This window comes from Rhinopithecus roxellana, chromosome 15, assembly GCF_007565055.1.
Source record: "Rhinopithecus roxellana isolate Shanxi Qingling chromosome 15, ASM756505v1, whole genome shotgun sequence".
In the NCBI taxonomy this organism is placed as follows: Eukaryota; Metazoa; Chordata; class Mammalia; order Primates; family Cercopithecidae; genus Rhinopithecus; species Rhinopithecus roxellana.
In genome coordinates this window covers 118309953-118329886 of record NC_044563.1, presented here as the reverse complement: position 1 = coordinate 118329886, position 19934 = coordinate 118309953, and the positions used below count along the sequence as shown (strand labels likewise).

General features: G+C 38.9%; 1 protein-coding gene across 3 annotated transcripts in view; it reads right to left on the bottom strand.

The window, feature by feature from the left end:
* Positions 1–1207: 1207 nt before the first annotated feature.
* Positions 1208–19934, bottom strand: part of CFAP300 (cilia and flagella associated protein 300) — a 37017-nt gene continuing 18290 nt past the window's right edge. The window contains exons 4-7 of one of the 3 annotated variants that reach the window (XM_010379034.2): positions 18897–19063; positions 9540–9712; positions 3383–3449; positions 1208–2706 (exon numbers count right to left, since the gene is read on the bottom strand). In XM_010379034.2, coding sequence (XP_010377336.1) covers positions 2578–2706; positions 3383–3449; positions 9540–9712; positions 18897–19063 — 536 coding nt within the window. In that variant the 3' untranslated portion in view covers positions 1208–2577. Of the gene's footprint in view, positions 2707–3382; positions 3450–9473; positions 9713–18896; positions 19064–19934 lie in introns of those variants that run through there. The other 2 variants (XM_030918253.1, XM_010379035.2) reach the window with 2 other exon arrangements.

Sequence of the window (19934 nt, the reverse complement as noted above, 5' to 3'; positions counted from 1 at the left end):
GCCCCAAGAAGACAGCTTTTTACATTATTATGCAGACAGTTAACTGTTTCTCTTTTTTTTCTTATTTCCGCAGTAGAGAATGAATGCAGCCAAAATTCATGAGCAGTTAAACTATGTGCCTGGCATCATTCAAAGCCCAACATATGTATTAAATTATATAATTTTCCAAAAAACTTATGAGGTAGTCCTATTATTATTATTATTTTTTATTTTTATGTTTTTTTTTGAGATGGAGTCTCGCCCTGTCGCCCAGGCTGGAGTGTAGTGGCGCGATCTCGGCTCACTGCAACCTCCACCTCCTGAGTTCAAGCCATTCTCCTGCCTCAGCCTCCAGAGTAGCTAGGACTACAGGCACCCGCCACTACGCCTGGCTCATTTTTTTTTTTTTTTTTTTTGTATTTTTTTGTAGAGATGGGGTTTCTTTGTATTAGCCAGGATGATCTCGATCTCCTGACCTCGTGATCCATCCGCCTCGGCCTCCCAAAGTGCTGGGATTACAGGCGTGAGCCACTGCGCCCTGCAAAGCAGTCCTATTATTTTTTTCCATTTTATAGAAAAGACAATCAAGGTGCAGAGAGTTAAGCAACTAGCTCAAGGTCACACAAGTAATGGCAAATTTAAAAATCCAGGCAACCTGACAGCCCAGCCCAAACTCTTTATCACTATTCTATTATGCCTTACAATATAGATAATTTACATAAACACAAATGAATCATCAAACGATTTTTCCAAAGCAATGGAGCAATCTTTCCTCAAAGGTCCTATCTACCTCCACCTTTAGAGCTGAGAAAAAATAGTGGCAATTCCTCAGGATCACTTTCCCATCTGTTGCCTCTGAACTTTCATCTGAAGGCCAGGCCCAGAGTACTCTGCCACATCATGCACTCCCTTCAACTGCTGTTCTCTTCCGTTGTTGAAATCCCACCAGTCTTTCCATAGAAGCCAGACTAAGCCTATCTTAGTTCAGAGTGATCTCTTCTATCTCTGAATTCGTGTAACAATCACTATTGGTAGTCACACTCTTAAAGAGTACCTTCCTAAATAGGTTTATAGGGAGTGTATGTTTCCCCAAAGTAAACTGCCCAGTGCCTTGCATAGATTTGGTGTTCAAAAATAATTATTGACTGGCCGCTTGATTGATCAAAAGGGTCTCCAGGTCATAGGGAACTGTGAGGTAAGCAGCAAAGCTGGTAGCAAACAGACATTTCAGTTCTTGATTTTATGTTTTTATGTAATTAAAAAAATCTATGGGTATTATGAGCATATCTGGAAAGTAGTTATTCATTCAATAAACATTTAATATGCTAAGGCATTGTGCTAGGTATTAGAAGTAAAACATACTCTTTCTCCTGAGCTCTATACCCAAATTGCCAGCTGCATTCCAGATTCAAATCCAGGTTCAAGTCCAAGATTATCATCTTTATCCCACAACACAGAAGCACATCTTTCAAACTTGCTCCTCCTCAAAACCTCAACATTTCTTACAGGCTTCCCATGACCCATGGGATATATGTCAATGATTTTTGCCATCAAAAAAAAAAAAAAAAAAAATCTAGGTTATACATTCATTCTATGAATGAAATAAGGAACAGTACTAAGATAACCTGCTTCTCACTGTTTGAACAGCCTACTAATACCATCAGGCCAACTTTCTCTGTTTACATGTAGCTCTTGTATTAGCTGTGGGACGGCTGCAGCCTTAATTTATTATGTGATAAAAGAGTTTACGACTACTTTCAGAACCTTTTTTTTTTTTTTCGAGATGGAGTCTTGTTCTGTTGCCGGGCTAGAGTGCAGTGGCACAACCTTGGCTCAGTGCAACCTCCGCTTCCCAGGTTCAAGTGATTCTCTTGCCTCAGCCTCCTGAGTATTTGGGACTACAGACACGCACCACCACACCCAGATAATTTTTGTACTTTTGGTAGAGACGGAGTTTCACCATGTTGGCCGGGATTGTCTTGATCTCTTGACCTCGTAATCCGCCCGCCTTGACCTCCCAAAGTGCTGAGATTACAGGCGTGAGCCACCGTGCCAAGGCCCAGAACACTATCTTTTTATTGAGGCTTTTAAGTGGAACATATAAAGCAAAAGAATTGTTATGCTTTTCCTAGCTTTAGAGATGTAAATGCTTGTGCAATGAAGAAATGAAATTAAATGAAACAAGTTAAATAAACTAACAATTTATATTAATGATCAGTAGTAGAAATGTTTAGTTTTCTGCTACATTTGCAATCCAGAATTAGTTAGCTTATAAATTAAAATACATGGAAAATCGAGGATTCACTTGAATCACAATGCAAATTAGAACTAGATTTCTAGTTACAAGGAATTCCTTGTAACTTTTTGTAAAAATTCCACAATTTTTTTGGTATAGATTTTATTAGGGATGAAATTTGATCCCCAGTTAGTATTCCACACAAATTTTTAAAAAGGCATCTTGGTGTTTGCTTTCTTCTGCTCTAAGTAGGTTCCTTACATTTTTCTTGAATTAATTTGCAAAGTAAATGTTTATCTATTAGTGTTAAAAGAGAAAAATGATAAACAAAAAATAGTAGAGGTACATAATTTGAAAGAGCGTTAAGACATGTCTCCCACACCATAACAGTGGTATAAAACATGAAGATGGCGCCTGATAGGATCCACAATAAAGTAAGAAAATGTCTGTTCATGATTCTTAGATGAAGGATAGCACATACCAGCAGAATCCTGAAAAAGACAAACCTAAATTATTATTATTATTTTTTAAATTTTATTTATTTATTTATTTTGAGACGGAGTCTTGCTCTGTCACCTAGGTTGGAGTGCAGTGGCGCCATCTCAGCTCACTGCAACCTCTGCTGCCTGGGTTCAAGCGATTCTCCTGCCTCAGCCTCCCAAGTAGCTGGGATTACAGGTGTGTGCTGCCACAGCTCGGCTAATTTTTTGTATTTTTAGTAGAGACGGGGTTTCACCATGCTAGCCAGGATCTTCTCAATCTCCTGACCTCCTGTTCCACCCGCCTTGGCCTCCCAAAGTGCTGGGATCACAGGAGTGAGCCACCGTGCCCGTCAACATTTAGGGCATTCTTATTTATCTGCCCTGTAAATGATGGTTTGACAGACTAAGAGAACTGTGTTCTACTCCATCTGAGTCACAGATTTAGCTCTAAAATAAGCAGGCAATGTTATTAGATACAGATGACAGAAAGGAAGCCAGGGAAGAAAGTTCAAACTGTTCTCCAAACAAAAGCATACTCTATCAACTTTTAATTTTAACAAAATTCTAAATAACATTGTCTTTTCTCCTAGGCATAACATTGTCCTAATTGTTAACTCCAGTTGTAACAACTGTATTAACAAAAAGTAATTAAATTCTTTGTTTGCAAAAGTTCTCTCACACTTACGTAGGCTGAAACTTTAAAGACAGAAGAGGTAATTTGTATTTTCTTGGTTTGAGGATTCTTTCGAACACTAAAAAAGGAAGAAAAGGTGCTTTTAACATATAATAGGCATTGATATATACATTTAAGTAATGATCACTTTTAGTATTTACATATTCTTATTCATATAGAACATGGAAATACATACTATCCAACTAAGTGGTTTAAAAAATGGCATCTGAGGCTTCAACCAAGAATGGGCAAGGTCAACTGAATTGAAATAGCAGAAAATTGAATCTTACAGGTAGAAGGTTTAAAGTCAGTCTGAGACTCAGATGATGCAATTACCTTCACAGGCTACAGAGACAATTATTGGACAAATAGGGATTGGTAAAAATCAGACTGAAGTGTAGACAACCATATGGGGGTAGATAAAAGCATGCTAGACTGAAGACTTAAACAATGTAAATACAAATGCTAGTTCTGCCACTGACCTGTTCTTTCACTTTAAGTAAGATTAACCTTTCTGAGCCTCAATTTTCTCATATGTATATTGGGAATAATATGTTCCTTTTAGTATATGAAAATCAAATGAGATAATGTATACAAAAACTATTTGTTGGCCCGTCACGGTGGCTCAAGCCTGTAATCTCAGCACTTTGGGAGGCCTAGGCGGGCGGATCACCTGAGGTTGGGAGTTCGAGACCAGCCTGACCAACATGGAAAAACCCTATCTCTACTAAAAATACAAAAACTTAGCCTGTAATCCCAGGTACTCGGGAGGCTGAAGCAGGAGAATCGCTTGAAGCCGGGAGGCAGAGGTTGCGGTGAGCCAAGATTGCACCATTGCACTCCAGTGTGGGCAACAAGAGCGAAACTCCATCTCAAAACAAAAACAAAAACAAAAACCCAAACAACTATTTGTTAAATTATATATTGCTAAGTTATATCATATTAAAAATAATTTTTTCTCAGTAGCTTTCTTTCAGTTACTCTCCTCACAAAAGATTTCCTGTGGCAGTATGTAGTGAGAAAGCAAACTAAGGATTGAGAAAATAAGCTACAGATATATATTTAAAATTTGTTACATATATAAATAAATATACACACATTTTCTAATGCTTTACAGCTTGTAAAACATTTTTTACACAATTTTTTAACTTTTTATTATTTTTTATTTTTGTAGAGACAAAGTCTTGCTATATTGCCCAAGCTGGTCTTGAAACTCTGGCCTCAAGAGATCCTTCTGCCTTGGCTTCCCAAAGTGCTGGGATTACAGGTGACGGCCACTGCACCCAGCCTCCAAAATACCTTTATATACATTACCTCATTTAAAGATCACACAACTCATTGAGGTAGGCATTATTTTGCCAATTTTATGGACAATATAACTAAAGAAGCTAAATGATATAATTAAGATAAACTAAATAAAAGTGGTATTTCTGGGAATAGAATACAGGTGACTCAGAGTCCAATCATCTTTCTGCTACACCTCAGCTGCTTATCCCAGACCTATACACTCTATAAATATTTAACACATATGTATAAAGGGTATTATTATTATTATTTTTTTTTTTGAAACGGAGTCTCGCTCTGTCACCCAGGCTGGAGTGCAGTGGCCGGATCTCAGCTCACTGCCAGCTCCGCCTCCCGGGTTTACGCCATTCTCCTGCCTCAGCCTCCCGAGTAGCTGGGATTACAGGCGCCCGCCAGCTTGCCCGGCTAGTTTTTTGTATTTTTTTAGTAGAGACGGGGTTTCACCGTGTTCGCCAGGATGGTCTCGATCTCCTGACCTTGTGATCTGCCCGTCTCGGCCTCCCAAAGTGCTGGGATTACAGGCTTGAGCCACCGCGCCCGGCCCAAGGGTATTATTAATGTGTGACATGTATAGGTAAAATTTGAAGGAAGATACCCTCTTCTCTACTTCTTTAGGTGAAAGTACTGCTTCTCCCTCTACTACACATGTAAAAGTAATTGAGAGAGGGAGAGAAGAAGGAGGAGGAGGAGGAAAAAGGAAGACTCAGTTTGAGCGGTGTGTGTGTATGTATGTATGTATGAGCTTGTGTACCTTTTGGGGATGACCAGCCATAGCCATTTCAGGGTTTAAGATTCTTAGGTGGTTTTCATCTCTACTAGATATTTCATTTAGACTTCAACCCAGGATTAAATTGATTTCCAAATATTTCTATGACATAGGTCAAGTTCATTTTCTTTTGATTTCTCTATTGCTTAACATACTGCTTAAAAGTTGAATACTACTTTTAAGTTTTTGTGCTTACCCAAGGGATGACTATAACCACTATATATAAAATCCTTGCATACACCTATATAATCACCTAGATCAATATAAAGAACGTATCTATGGTTATATCTAATTATAAACATTTATTTGTGGGTGGTTACATGGTATAAACATACATATTCACCAAATTTTATGTATATTTATGATTTGTTCATTTTACTATACATAAATTATTTCCAGTTTGAAAATCTGAGGAAAGAAAAAACTTTGTAAAAGTGCTTATCAAATCAGTTTAGGGGAAAATTTAGTATTTGATACTAGAACAATTACTTAACACGTATAAACATGCACCACAAGTATATCGGCCGGATGTGGTGGCTCACACCTGTAATCCTAGCACTTTGGGTGGCCAAGGTGGGTAGATCGCCTGAGGTTAGGAGTATCAGACCAGCCTGGCCAACATGGTGAAACCTTGTCTCCACTAAAAATACAAAAATTAGCTGGGCCGTGGTGGCATGCGCCTGTAGTCTACTGGGGAAGCTGAGGCACGAGAATCTCTTGAACTCGGTAGGCAGAGGTTGCAGTGAGCCGAGATTGCACCACTGCATTCCAGCCTGGGCAATAGAGTGAGACTCCATCTCAAAAAAACAAAAACAAAAACAAAAATAAGTATATTGTTTTAGAAAGAAACTACCATTTGTACATTATTAGAAGTCAGTTACTAATAGAAAGAAATCATATTATTCCATTACCTCTGATCCTACATTAGTATTACTTTAAAATATCTCTAAAATAATTTGTCTAATTTTTTATAGGCCTAGCAAGAAAGTACAGTTATCATCTGTCCTATATCTCTTAAGAAAAAAGGAAAAGGAAATATAAAGTGATATTGATTAGTGCTCTATGGTGTTCTACTAATAATTGCATTATATCAGATCTTTATCCATCACTAACTCCATCCTCTGATAACCATGGTTTTAAGGATACTGGAATATAATTTCTATATAGTCTTTTTAAAAGTGTAATTATATTAATGGTTTGGACATAATATAGTTGTTTCTTGTCAACATTATTTGCGATTATTTCTGAGGATCAGTCCCATATTGACTCTAAACTCCAGGGTGTCCAGACTATTCTAAGTAACTGCACATTTTAAAAAACAAGGACCTGGCTGGACACAGTGGCTCACACCTGTAATCCCAGCACTTTGGGAGGTTGAGGCAGGTGGATCACCTGAGTCCAGAAGTTCAAGATCAGCCTGGGTAATATGGTGAAACCCCATCTGTACAAAAAATACGAAAAACTTAGCCAGGTGTAGTGGTGCGTGCTTGTGATCTCAGCTATTGGGGAGGCTAAGGTGGGAGGATTACGTGAGCCCAGGAGGCAGGGGTTTCAGTGAGTTGAGATTGTGCCACTGTACTCCAGCCTGGGCAACAGAGTGAGACCCTGTCTCAAAAAAAAACAAAACGATAAAAAATAAATAAAACAGGCCGGGCACGGTGGCTCATGCCTATAATCCCAGCACTTTGGGAGGCCGAGGCAGGCATATCACAAGGTCAGAAGATCGAGACCGTCCTGGCTAACATGGTGAAACCCTGTCTCTACTAAAAATACAAAAAATTAGCCGGGTGTGGTGGCGGGTGCCTGTAGTCCCAGCTACTTGGGAGGCTGAGGCAGGAGAATGGCATGAACCCAGGAGGCAGAAGTTGCCCTGAGCTGAGATCACGCCACTGCACTCCAGCCTGGGTGACAAGCAAGACTCCATCTCAAAAAAATAAATAATAAATAAATAAATAAAATAGAAAAAAAACAAGGACCTACTGCTTAACTAGTATCTGAAGGGCGTAATCTAAGCTTCTCGGTTCAAATAATAAAATTTCACATCTGGGGTGGATACATGGCTTGGGGGAACTCTCCTGAAACTTTGACAAGAGCATGTGTCTAATGTCTAAAGCAGAAAAGACACAGGCACCATTATTAACTACGTACATTTCTGCATATACATTTTTGAAACGTAATAAAACAATTGATCATTTACTCTTTAACAAAATGGGTGGTTCTAAAGTATTGCTTATTTGGTTTAAAGAAATCTCAATCTTTTTAAGGAAAACATTTTTAAAAACATTAAAAAGGTATATTTTGGCCAGGTGCGGTGGCTCACGCCTGTGATCCCAGCACTTTGGGAGGCCAAGGTGGGAAGATCACCCGAGGTCGGGTGTTTGAGACCAGCCTGGCCAACAAGGTGAAACCCCATCTCTATGAAAAATAAATAAATTAGCCAGGCATGGTGGCTTAAGCCTGTACTCCCAGCTATTTGGGAGACTGAGGCAGGAGAATCCCTTGAACCCAGGAGGTGGAGGTGGCAGTAAGCCGAGATCATGCCACTGTACTCCAATCCGGCCTGGGTGACAGAGTGCGACTCTGTCTCAAAAATAAATAAATTAAATTAAAAAAATACAAGGTGTGTTTTGTAGGACCTATTATAACGGATGAGGACAAAATATTTTAATAACATTTTTACCCTTTTGTTTGAGTTAGAGACTCCTAAAATCACACTCTGTAGCGTGCTCCTAACATGTACAAACATAAGGGATGGACTGTGCTAGAATGGATTAGCAGTAACGTTTATCTACAAAGGCAGGTTAGAAACTGTAAAGCAGTCATACTTTTTCTTAGCATCTAAAAATGTAGAAGAGAATTGCAGATGAGAATCTGGAGAAGGGAATGTTGGGAAAAATAGCAGTTTCTTCAATGTGTAGGTTCTAAACTTATTTCTACTCCATATATCTCCAACACAATCTCCTCCTCCATAGCACACAGTAGTGAGGAATTCCACAGGTTCATGTGGCTGATGGGGTACAACACGTTGTGGTGGTAGTGGTAGTAGTATGTGTGTGCATGCATGAGTGCATGTGTGTGTGTGTGTGTGTAGCGTGCTAGAAGCAGACTAGCAGGTTTACATGAACTTCAAATAATTAGGACAGTATGTTTGATGTATTAATAGGTATGTACATGCTTTTTCTGAAATTGTTTCTAACATATCTTCGTCCAATAATCTGTATGTGTTGACAATAACTTGTTCATTAAAATCATAGGAAGATTATAGAAACATTTTTCTGTTTTTAAAACCATATAATAAATTAATTGAATAAATAACTAAATTATGCAGTTTGCTGTATAGCTATATGACACAAGGAATGGATGAGAATTAAGGTGTTGAGTATAAGTAAAGTAACAATTATGAGTCCAATGAGAAGCTAATTCTGGTTTTCTCTTATGAAAGTAAAATTATATAACTAACTTTTAAGACCCTTTGCTCTCTGTTGTTTTGCCTATTAAGATGATCCAATATCTTCATAACTGAAAAACCCTACCAAAGAACATTCACTTCAATTAAAAGAAAGGTATAAACAAGAAATTCATAAGGTTTTAATTCTCATTAGATCTTCAAAAAGAAAAATGCTACCAAAATACCTCAAACTGTATAGCACTGGGATTAATTTAAAAAGGTAAATATTACACCTATATGAAAATTCTTCCACTTCTTTGGAGCAAAGGTAATAATTGTTTTTACTATTAATTAAGCAAACTCAAACATCTGGAGGGATCTCTTGCGTTCCCTTCAGATTTAAAAGGAGGCTTGGTAAGAAAAAAAAGAAGGCTTGGAAGATGGCAGTTGGTAACAGGTCTGAATGAGGACAAAAGCAGAAGAGGTAGATGAAGAATGAGAGGACTGAGAACTAAATAAAAGAGAAAGCCAGAAATCTTTCTAGTCTGGACGAGAGGGGAAAAGTTATGAGACGGAGGTGAGGGTAGTGCTTTTTATATGCTTTGGTTGTTAATATGACCACTGAATAATGTTGTGTGATTCCATCATGGTTAAACAAATAATTTATTCTATTAACTAGAGATTTACATATTGTGATCTAGCAATATTACCTCACTAGATCCTTATAGATAAGCTTTGCTGTTTCCAGATATGGGCTAATCACATCTTCATATTGACAAAGGGCTCCACCAAGGCAAAGATGTTTGAAAAGACAAAACAGGAACTCTTCTCTATCTGGTTGGCTGAATATTTCATATTTTTCGGAGTCTTCCACTAGCAAAACCTAAGATGATAAAATTCATCTTAATGTAACATAACTCAAGGTTTTAACTTTTATGTTTTCGAAGGTTTCATTTTATATACTTAAAAATAATCTTACACCTATTTTAAGAACCAATCTTGAGTCAACTGAAGAGAGTAATCTGTAATCTGCATTTATTTGCCTCTATTTTATCATTAGGAACTGACAATCAATGAAAAGAATAAATCAAAATTTAAAACACAGTGGCTAAGTCTTCCCTCCTTCCACTTTATGTCTTTATTCTAGTTTATATTTTTAGTAATTGTTTTAGTGTTATGTCACCTCAAATCTTATTTGAAAATAAATAGGAGCATAAATAAATGAGAACACTTCTCCATCCCATAAGGCCTCCTGCCTTGGCTTCTACCCAGAGACTAAATGGTCATGTTCTAAGCTCTCTCCTCTTATGGAGTTTGGATGAGTATTGTTCTTATTCCCACAAGTACTCCTTTTTGAAACTTTCAGGTGCTGGAGCCTCATATCCAGCTCTCGCTTTCCTGCTCTCTAGTAAGATCACTTCACACATCACCTATTGACATTGACTCTTGCCCCTCTGAGGTCTTACCATCTCATACAGAGAGCAGAAAAACTAGATATGATGTAGGGAATTTTCTTATGCCATTAGGAAATACAGACCACTGATTCATTTATTGATTAGTGGGCATAAAAAGGTGACCAATGTAAGAAATGTATTTCTTCCATTGGATTGTTTATATCTTAGCTACTTTGTTTATTTTTTCTTTTTTAAGAGATGGAGTCTCACTATGTTGCCCAGGCTGGTGTCAAACTCCTGGGCTCAAGTGATCTTCTCACCTCAGCCTCCCTATTTTAAAAAAAGAATGTGAAGGCTGGGCACAGTGGTTCATGCCTACAATCCCAGCACTTTGGGAGACCATGGCAGGAGGATCGCTTGAGGCCAGGAGTTTGAGTCTAGCCTGAACAACATAGTGAGACCTCATCTCTAGTAACCCCCACCCTCAAAATAAGCTGGATGTGGTGGTGAATGCCTGTAGCCCTAGTGAATCAGGAGGTTGAGGTGGGAGGATTGCTTGAGCTCAGAAGACGATTGAAGCGGCGGTGAGCCTGGGTGACAGAGCAAAAAAAAAAAAAAAAAAAAAAAAAAAAAAAAAAAAAAAAAAAAAAAAAAGAATGTGAAATAGCTAAAAATAAAACATAGATATAATAAGACCCAAATAATAAAGGACAAAAAACTGGTCAAGAAATAAAATGAAAAAAATAAATACATATAAACAACTTTAGATAGGAGGGATGTCAAAATGGTTGACTAGAGGCATCTGGCACTCACGTTCTGAACAAAGTAGAACCAAAATAGCAAGTAGATAATCACACTTCAAAGAGGGAGTCTAAGAGAGAACACTGGAATTCAACAGAGAGGTGACAGGAAATACACAGGCACAGAAGGAGATGGGATTGGCTGGGAGTCTGGAGAGGCTTCCCAATGCAGGGAAATGGTAAGTGAAAGACCCCTAGCAGTCCACATTTCTACTGTGGTACCTCTGCAATCCTCACCATGGGAGAGCTCCTCAACCCTCATGGGCCCTGAGACTAGTAATAGGGTGCTGCCTGGAGACCACATAATGGCACTGCTCCAGAGAGGAGCTCATGCTGGCTCCCACAACCCCTCCCCCACCTCCAAGTCCTAAGGAGCTGCAGGATGGCACCATTTTGAGAGTCCAACTCCTACCAGACTGCATCCTTCCTTGGGGCCCAACAGTCCCTGCATTTCCACATCCCTAGATCCCCAATGACATCCCCAAATGTCCACCTGGACTCTGTATGGTGTCTTTTACCCCAGGGAATGAGTAATGCAATACACTGAGGAGGCTGCCCTTGAGACAAAGGGAAACAAAATGTGTGCTCCCCAGAACCTGAAACCCACTTACCTGGGGCTGCTGTTACTGATAGCAACCTTGCCACCACCAGCAGCAGGTCTACCATGCACTTACATGCTCCCTGAAGATGGAGTCTCCCACCCATAGCTGAGGGGCGGAAGCATACACCACTGGCAGCAACCTTGTACTCCCCATTCCCTCGGTAGCAGGGCCACTACACACTTGCATGTGCCCTGAAGACTGGCTCTCCCTGCTGTTGCTGCCATTACTGCCATGGCCACTATTACTGGAGGCTAAAATGTATGTTCTCCAGAACCCAAGAGCCACCTGCCAGTGGCTGTAGCCACTGACAGTAACCCCACCCCAAGCCCTGCAGCAGGGCCACAGCTCCCTCGCGCATGCCTTCAGGATGAGCTCTCTACACTCATTGCCACTGCTGCTGCCATCTGAGCACTTTGCTAGGGGGCTTGAGGATCACCCTGCCCAACTCACAAGAGGCTGCATCTGTATGCACCACTGGGGGACCTGAGGACAGCCCCTCTGGCCTGGCACTGTCCCCCATCCAGTGCCCAAGCACACCCAGGACTCTGGGGTTTGCCCTGTCCCATCCACCACTGCTGATATTTGTGCACTCCTCTCGGGGACCTGAGCACAGGCCCATTCAACTGGCCACCACCATAGCATACTTGCTCCCTGGGGGCCTGGGGACTGGCCTGCCTAGCATGTCACAGCCACTGCTAATATAAGTGTGCACTGCTTGGGAATTCAAAGGTTGTCCCACCACTGCTACAGCCATCATCCATTTAATGCACACTGCCTGGGGACCCAAACACACATCCACATACCCAGCCCACCACTAACACTGCTGGCACATGAGCAAGCTGCCTGGAGGCCCAAGAGTCAGCCTGCTTGGACCTGCAAACACCACTGCCTGCCTACACTGCTCAGGGGCCCAAGGACAGGTGTGCTTTGGCCAGCTGCCGCCACTACTGGGACCCAAGAACTGGCCTACCTGTCCCCAGCAAAACTTCACCCCAGCCTCTACTAACAATTGCAACCTAAGCCACCGAGGAAACCACAGACACCAGTGATGCTGAGTACACCTGAATAAATCATATGGAGACTACACTACTGCTTGCACCCAGAATCAGAACCAAAGTGCTCTACCCAACCAACATTATAAGTACATTTTCAGGAAAAAGTTTTCTCCAAAAAAACCCAATCCAATAAATTCAAAGAAGTGACTGTTAAACTAGATGCACAGATATTAATACAAGGACACAAGAAATATGAAAAAGCAAGAAAGATGACACCTCCAAAGGAACACAATAATTCTCTAGCAACAGATTTAATCAAAAATAAATTTATGAGCTATAAGAAAAAAATTCAAAATAATGACTTGGCCGGGCATGGTGTCTCACACCTGCAATCCCAAAACTTTGGGAGGCTGAGGTGGGTGGATCACTTGAGCCCAAGAGTTTAAGACCAGCCTGGGCAACATGGTGAAACCCTGTCTCTAGTCCTGAAAAAAAAATTATCTCAAAAAATTAATGATATTAAAGAAGCTCAGTGAGATACAAGAAAGCACAGAAAAAGGATACAAAGAAATCAGAAAAACAATTCAGGATATGAATGAGAAATTCACCAAAAAGATAGATATCATTAAAAAGCACCAAACAGAAATCCTAGAACTGAATAATTCAATGAATGAAATAAAAGATTCAATTGAGAATTTCAACAGTAGACTACATAAAGCCAAAGAAAGTGTTTCAGAACTTGAAGACGGGTCTTTTGAAGCAACCCAGTCAGACAAAAAAAAGAGAAAAAGAACGAACAAAGCCTACATTACATATAGGATACCACAAAGCAAACACAGTTTTGAATTATTTGGGTGTTCCAGAAGGTGGAGAGAAGCCCAAAGGCATAAAAAAAAATCTATTTAACAAAATAATAGCTGAAAACTTTTCAATTCTAACAAGAGATTTAGACAACCAGATACAGGAACCTTAAAGATCCCCAAATAAGTACAACCCAAAAATGTCTTCTTGAAGGCACATTATCATCAGACCATCAAAAGTTAAAGAAAAGGAATTCTAAAAACAGCAAGAGAAAAGTGTCTAGTCACATATAAGGAAACCCTCAATAGACTCACAATGGATATTTCAGAAGAAATCTTACAGGCCAGTAGAGGATGGGATGATTCAAAGTGCTGAGAGAGAAAACAAAGAAAAAAAAAAAAAAGGCAGCCAAAAATACTATACCCAGCAAAATTATCCTTCATAAATGAAAAGGAAAGTATTTCCTAGACAAGTAAAAATGGAGGGAATTTATCATCACTAGGCCTGCCCTGTAAGAAATGGTTAAGGGAGACCTATAACTGAAAGCAAAATTTGAAAACACAGAAAGGATTCAAATATTACCACTGCAGAAAACCACCAAACCACAAAGATAAACAAAAAGAGAAAAAGGAACAAAAGATATCCAAAATAACCAAAAAAATTAACAAAATGACGGAAGTATGTCCTCACATATCAATAATAACCTTGAATATAAACAGACTAAATTTTTCACTTAAAATGTGTAAACTGGCTGAGTGGATCTAAAAAACAAAAAGCATGATCCAACTAACTATGTTACCCATAACAAACTCACTTGACCTGTAAATAAAACAGTAAAAAGGGACAAAGAAAGTCATTATATAATGCTAATGGGGTCAATTCAGTCAGAGGATATACTATTCTTAATATATATGCATCCAACACCAGCAGACATAAATATATAAAGCAAATATTATTAGAGCTAACAGAAGAGATAGAATCTAATACAGTAATAGTTGGGAAATTCAACACCCCACTCTCCACATTAGACCGATCATCTAGACAGAAAATTCATAAAGAAACACTGGATTTAAGCTGCACTGTAGACCAAATAGACATCTACAGAACATTTTATCTAACAGCTGCAGAATATCTATTCGCATCAGCACATGGAACATTCTTCAGGATAGACCATATGTTGAGTCACAAAACAAGTCTCAACACACTTAAAAAATTGAAAACATACCAAGTATCTTCTCATATCACAATGGAGTAAAATGAGAAATCAATAACAAAAGGAATTTTGGAAATTATACAAATACATGAGAAGCAACAACACACTCCTGAATGACCAGTCAATGAACAAATTCAGAAGAAAAATTTAAACTTTCTTGAACAAATAAAAATAGAAATATAATATACCCATGCCTATGGAATATAGCAAAAGCGTGCTAAAAGAGAATTTTACAGCAATAAATGCCTACATAAAAAAAGTACTAACACTTCAAATAATCTAATGATGCACCTCAAGAAACTAAAAAAGCAAGAACAAACCTAAAGTTAGTATAAGGAAATAATAAATATCAGAGCACAGATAAACAAAATAGAGACAAAAATAAATAAACAAACAGAAAGGAACTCTAGATGGAGAAAGGCTATCAAAATTCTACCTTACGCTTAACACTACCACACAAGGGAAAAAAGAAAATACAATGAATTATACAATGATCAGTGTCTAGTAGAAAGTGCACTTAATTATGAAAATTGATTAAGCTCATTTACAGTTTCTACAGAAAATTTACCACAGGTCATTGCATATAAGAAGTATTTAAAAAACTCAACTCTATGGTGTTGTCCATACACAGTTTATTTATAATGCCTTGATGAAAACCAAGGTTGGGTATGTCTAGGAAAATATAGGTAAGGGAAAGCAGTCCATATACTTAATTGCTCTCTGGGTGTGCCACAGGTAACACTTACACATCTCCACTTCCTTCCTTCCTCTCTCCTTCCCTCCCTCCCTCTGTAAGAAAATAATGTGTTATTGTGGCCCATGTTTGCAACTATCTGAAGATCTGACTTAAGAGAAAGGTGAATAAAGTACTTAGGAATGAATAGTTAACACATTTCTCACATGAATACTCTCATACATTGAACTGATTAGGCTGTGCAATTTTTGGGGGGGTGGAGGAGACAGGGTCCCACTCTGTCACTCAGGCTGGAGTGCAATGGTGCCAACTTGGCTCACTGCAGCCTCAACTTCCTGAGTTCAAGCAATCCTCCCACCTCAGCCTCCCAAGTAGCTGAGACTACAGGTATATGACATCATTACCAGCTAATTTTTTTTCTTTCTCAGAGTCTCGCTCTGTCACCCAGGCTGGAATGCAGTGGTGCAATCTCAGCTTACTGCAACCTCTGCCTCCTAGGTTCAAGCAATTCTCTTGCCTCAGCCTCCCTAGTAGTTGGGATTACAGGCATGTGCCACCTTGCCTGGCTAATTTTTGTATTTTTAATAGAGATGGGTTTTCACCATGTCAGCCAGGCTAGTCTTATACTCCTGGTCTCAGGTGATCCACCCGCCTCTGCCTCCCAAAGTGCTGGGATTACAAGCATGAGCCACCATGCCCGGCTCGGCTGTGTAATTTAAAAAAACATAATTAAAAAAATTTTTGGAATGAATGTGAAAACATAATATTCTATGGCTTTTCTCCATCTCCATTCACATACAGATCTCTTCACCAATGTAGCTCTTAGACAGTAGGTCAAACTTCTGAGCCACAGTCAGGAAAGTGGTTGTTAATTAGTACTTACATTACAGTGAGCCAATAGAATCTGTAGTGCTGCACAATGGGGGACGCTTTTTAGTTCAGGCTGAAGCTGGATGTTAGTTTTTTTTTTATTAGCCAGAAAGCAACCAAGTTAAAAGCCTTTCCTCCCTGTTGCCACAGAGTAGCAATGAACCCAAGAGCAAGTCATACAGGCAACTAGTAGAAAAACACTGAGCTCCAGCATTTCATGAATAGAGGTGCCATTCATGGCAATAAATAAGATAGACAGCAAGCAGTTTTGCAGAGTATTCTGTTGGAAAACTAATCCTTCTTTTTTAAAAAAATGTCCACTGATGATGCTCTTTCTGTAGAAGTGACAGTGAATTATCTAAAATTAGAGGTAAGGGTCTTTAGACCCTTATGCCAGAGAAGAAGTGTGAGAGACAAGAGTTGACAGTGGTATCCAAAAGGAGGGAAACCCAGACCAAACATTTCCTAAATAGTAATTTCCAATCCTTGGTAAGAAGAAGTAGAAATTAATATCAGATCCCTACTGTATAGTATTTTTTGTTTTGTTTTGTTTAATTTTTTCTTTTGAGACAAAGTCTTGCTCTTTCACCCAGGCTGGAGTGCAGTGGCGTGATCTCGGCTCACCGCAACCTCTGCTTCCTGGGGTCAATGAATTCTTGTGCCTCAGCCTCTCGAGTAGCTGGGATTACAGATGCCCACCACCACACCTGGCTAATTTTTGTATTTTTAGTAGAGACAGGGTTTCGCCGTATTGGCTAGACTGGTCTTGAACTCCTGACCTCAGGTGATCTACCCACCTTGGCTTACCAAAGTGTTGGGATTACAGGCGTGAGCCACCACGCACGGCCATGTATATTATTTATATTATCTCATGTTAGATATACTTCATTTACCTAAGAGCAAACTATATGTAGTCTCATTCAATTGTGTGTGTTTGGATATTCTCAGCAAGTTAATTTTATTTTCTTCTTTAACTAAGTTAATGAGTGCTTTTAGGTATTGCCTTAGGTATTGCCTGGTTGGATGTCTCCCTTTCTCCTACAGACAAGATTCCTGTGTCTGGAATGATGGATCAGTAGCTTCCCTAGTTCATTGCTACCTGGATTTGCAATACATCTGACTTGTATGTCTCCCTTCTCTCTTAATTGAGGACAATAATAACAGTAGTAATTAATAGAAGTTGTTAATATTAGGGAAAACTTACTAAGCACCAGCCATTGTGCTAAGCAGAGTAAGTGCATTATCTCACATAAATCTCACATTATGCCTGCTTTATAGATGAAGAAACTGAGGCTTAGAGAGGTTAAGCATCAGTTATTAAGTGACAAAGGCAGGATTTGAACATATGGCTATTTGACATGAAAACCCTCATTTTTAACTATTTTAATACTCTCAATAATTGTAACAATGATAATATCAATAATACATTTCTGTTTTCTGTTTTTTAGAGACAAGGTCTCACTCTGTTGCCCAAACTGGGGTGCAGTGGCACAATCATAGCTCACAGCAGTCTCAAACTCCTGGGCTCAAACAATCCTCCCACCTCAGCTTCCCAAGTAGCTGGAACTACAGGTGCACTCCACTGCACCTGGCTTATTTCTTCGTATTTTTGTAGAGATGGGAGTCTTGCTCTGTTGCCCAAGCTGACATTCCATTTTAACAGCATTCAATATTTCTAAAAGGTACATTTAAATGCTTCCTCAATTAATTTTCTCAATGATTTTAGGAAGAAGGTAGAATGCGCACTTTCATCTTCATGTTGTATAGATAAGATCTTGAGGCTCAAAAGATGGAGAAATTTGCCTAAGATTATTATCTTCTAAATAATAAATCAGGAATCAGGTAAGTAATCTATATATTTTCATTCCAAGTTCAGTATACCTCTCACTAAAACAAAATTGAATTTAGTTAATCCAATGGCTTTGTTGATACTAGCAATGAGATAAAAAAGATTCTTTTACTCCTGGGATGTTTTTATTTATTTATCTAAGTTTATTTTTCAGACAAAGTCTTGCTCTGTCGCCCAGGTTGGAGTGCAGTGGCATGATCACAGCTCATTGCAGCCTTGACTTCCAAGCCTCAAGCAATCTTCTCACTTCAGCCTTCTGAGCAGCTGGGAATACAGGTATGAGCCACCAGTCCCAGCTAATTTTTGTAGTTTTTGTGGAGAGGGTTTTGTCATGTTGCCCAGGCTGGTCTTGAACTCCTGGGCTCAAACCATCCACCCACCTCAGCCTCCCAAAGTGCTGGAATTACAAGCGTGAGCTACTATGCCCAACCTCGGGATGCTTTTTGGGACTTTTTAAATATTAATTTGATAAGTTAAAAGGCCCACATTGAACAAAAATGACCTTACTAAATAGGCCAGGATTTCCCTGCTTCAGCACTATAGACATTTTGCGCCAGAAAACTTTGTTGTGACTGTCCTGTGAGTTATATGACGTTTAGCAGCATCTCTACCTATCAGATGTTAGTAGCACCTATTTGAGAATTACTGAAATACACAAATAATTAAGTTGACTGTTAAAGTGCCATCTAAGTAGAAATCTACCAATGTTAGGATTATTACTGATCATTATTTATAAATAAGAGGTACTTTATGAGAAGGTATTTTATGCTTTAAGCAGGCAAAGTTTTTGACATTTTTGCACTTCCTGAAATAAAATTCCATTGTGAAATTTTAAAATTCTGTACTTACTCTTCGTAACTCATCAGAAATGAGAAATGGATCACAAAAAGAATCTAAACATTTAACAATATGTCCACTGTCTCGTACAATATCTTCATCATATAACCGATGAAAAAATGACATTGAAAGCTGTGTGCAGGGAACATTTGTAGCTTCAATTTTTTTCACTTCAGTTCCTGAAAAAAGATATTTTATAAAGAATGGAGATAGAAAAATTAATTTAGCATTCTCAACTATTTCCAAAATAAATTGCTATGCAGAAATTCTAAGAAGTTAACAAATATGACATTTTTGGTGTATTTAAAATATTTATTAGTTTATGAATTTTATTAAATTCTTATTTTGTAGCTTCTTCATTTGTGTTAATCATTAAGAGTTTATAACAAGGCCAGGCATGGTGGCTCATGCCCGTAATGCCAGCATTTTTGGAGGCTAAGGAGGGCGGATGACTTGAGGTCAGGAGTTCAAGACTAGCTTGGCTAACATGGCGAAACCCTGTCTCTACTAAAAATACAAAAATTAGCCGGGTGTGGTAGCACATGCCTGTAATCCCAGCTACTAGGGAGGCTGAGGCAGGAGAACTGCTTGAACGTGGGGGGGCAGAGGTTGCAGTGAGCCAAGATTGTGACACTGTACTGCAGCCTAGGCAACAGAGTGAGACTGTCTCAAAAAAAAAAAAAAAAAAAAAAAAGTTTATAAGAAAAATCTCATCATTTCAGGACTAGATGAATATGAATTAGAGGATACTTAAAAATGAAATACATTTTTAAAAAATGTAGTAGAGGATTCTTAACGCATATATTATCAGAATTGCCTATAAAAGCATAGGAATTGCTTCATATGATTTTTGATTCCTATTACGCTTAATGCTTTATAACTCACATTCTTTTTTTTTTTTTTTTTTTTTGAGATGGAGTTTCGCTCGTTTCCCAGGCTGGAAGTGCAATGGCACAATCTTGGCTCACCGCAACGTCTGCCTTCCTGGTTCAAGCGATTCTCCTGCCTCAGCCTCCCGAGTATCTGGGATTACAGGCATGTGCCACCATG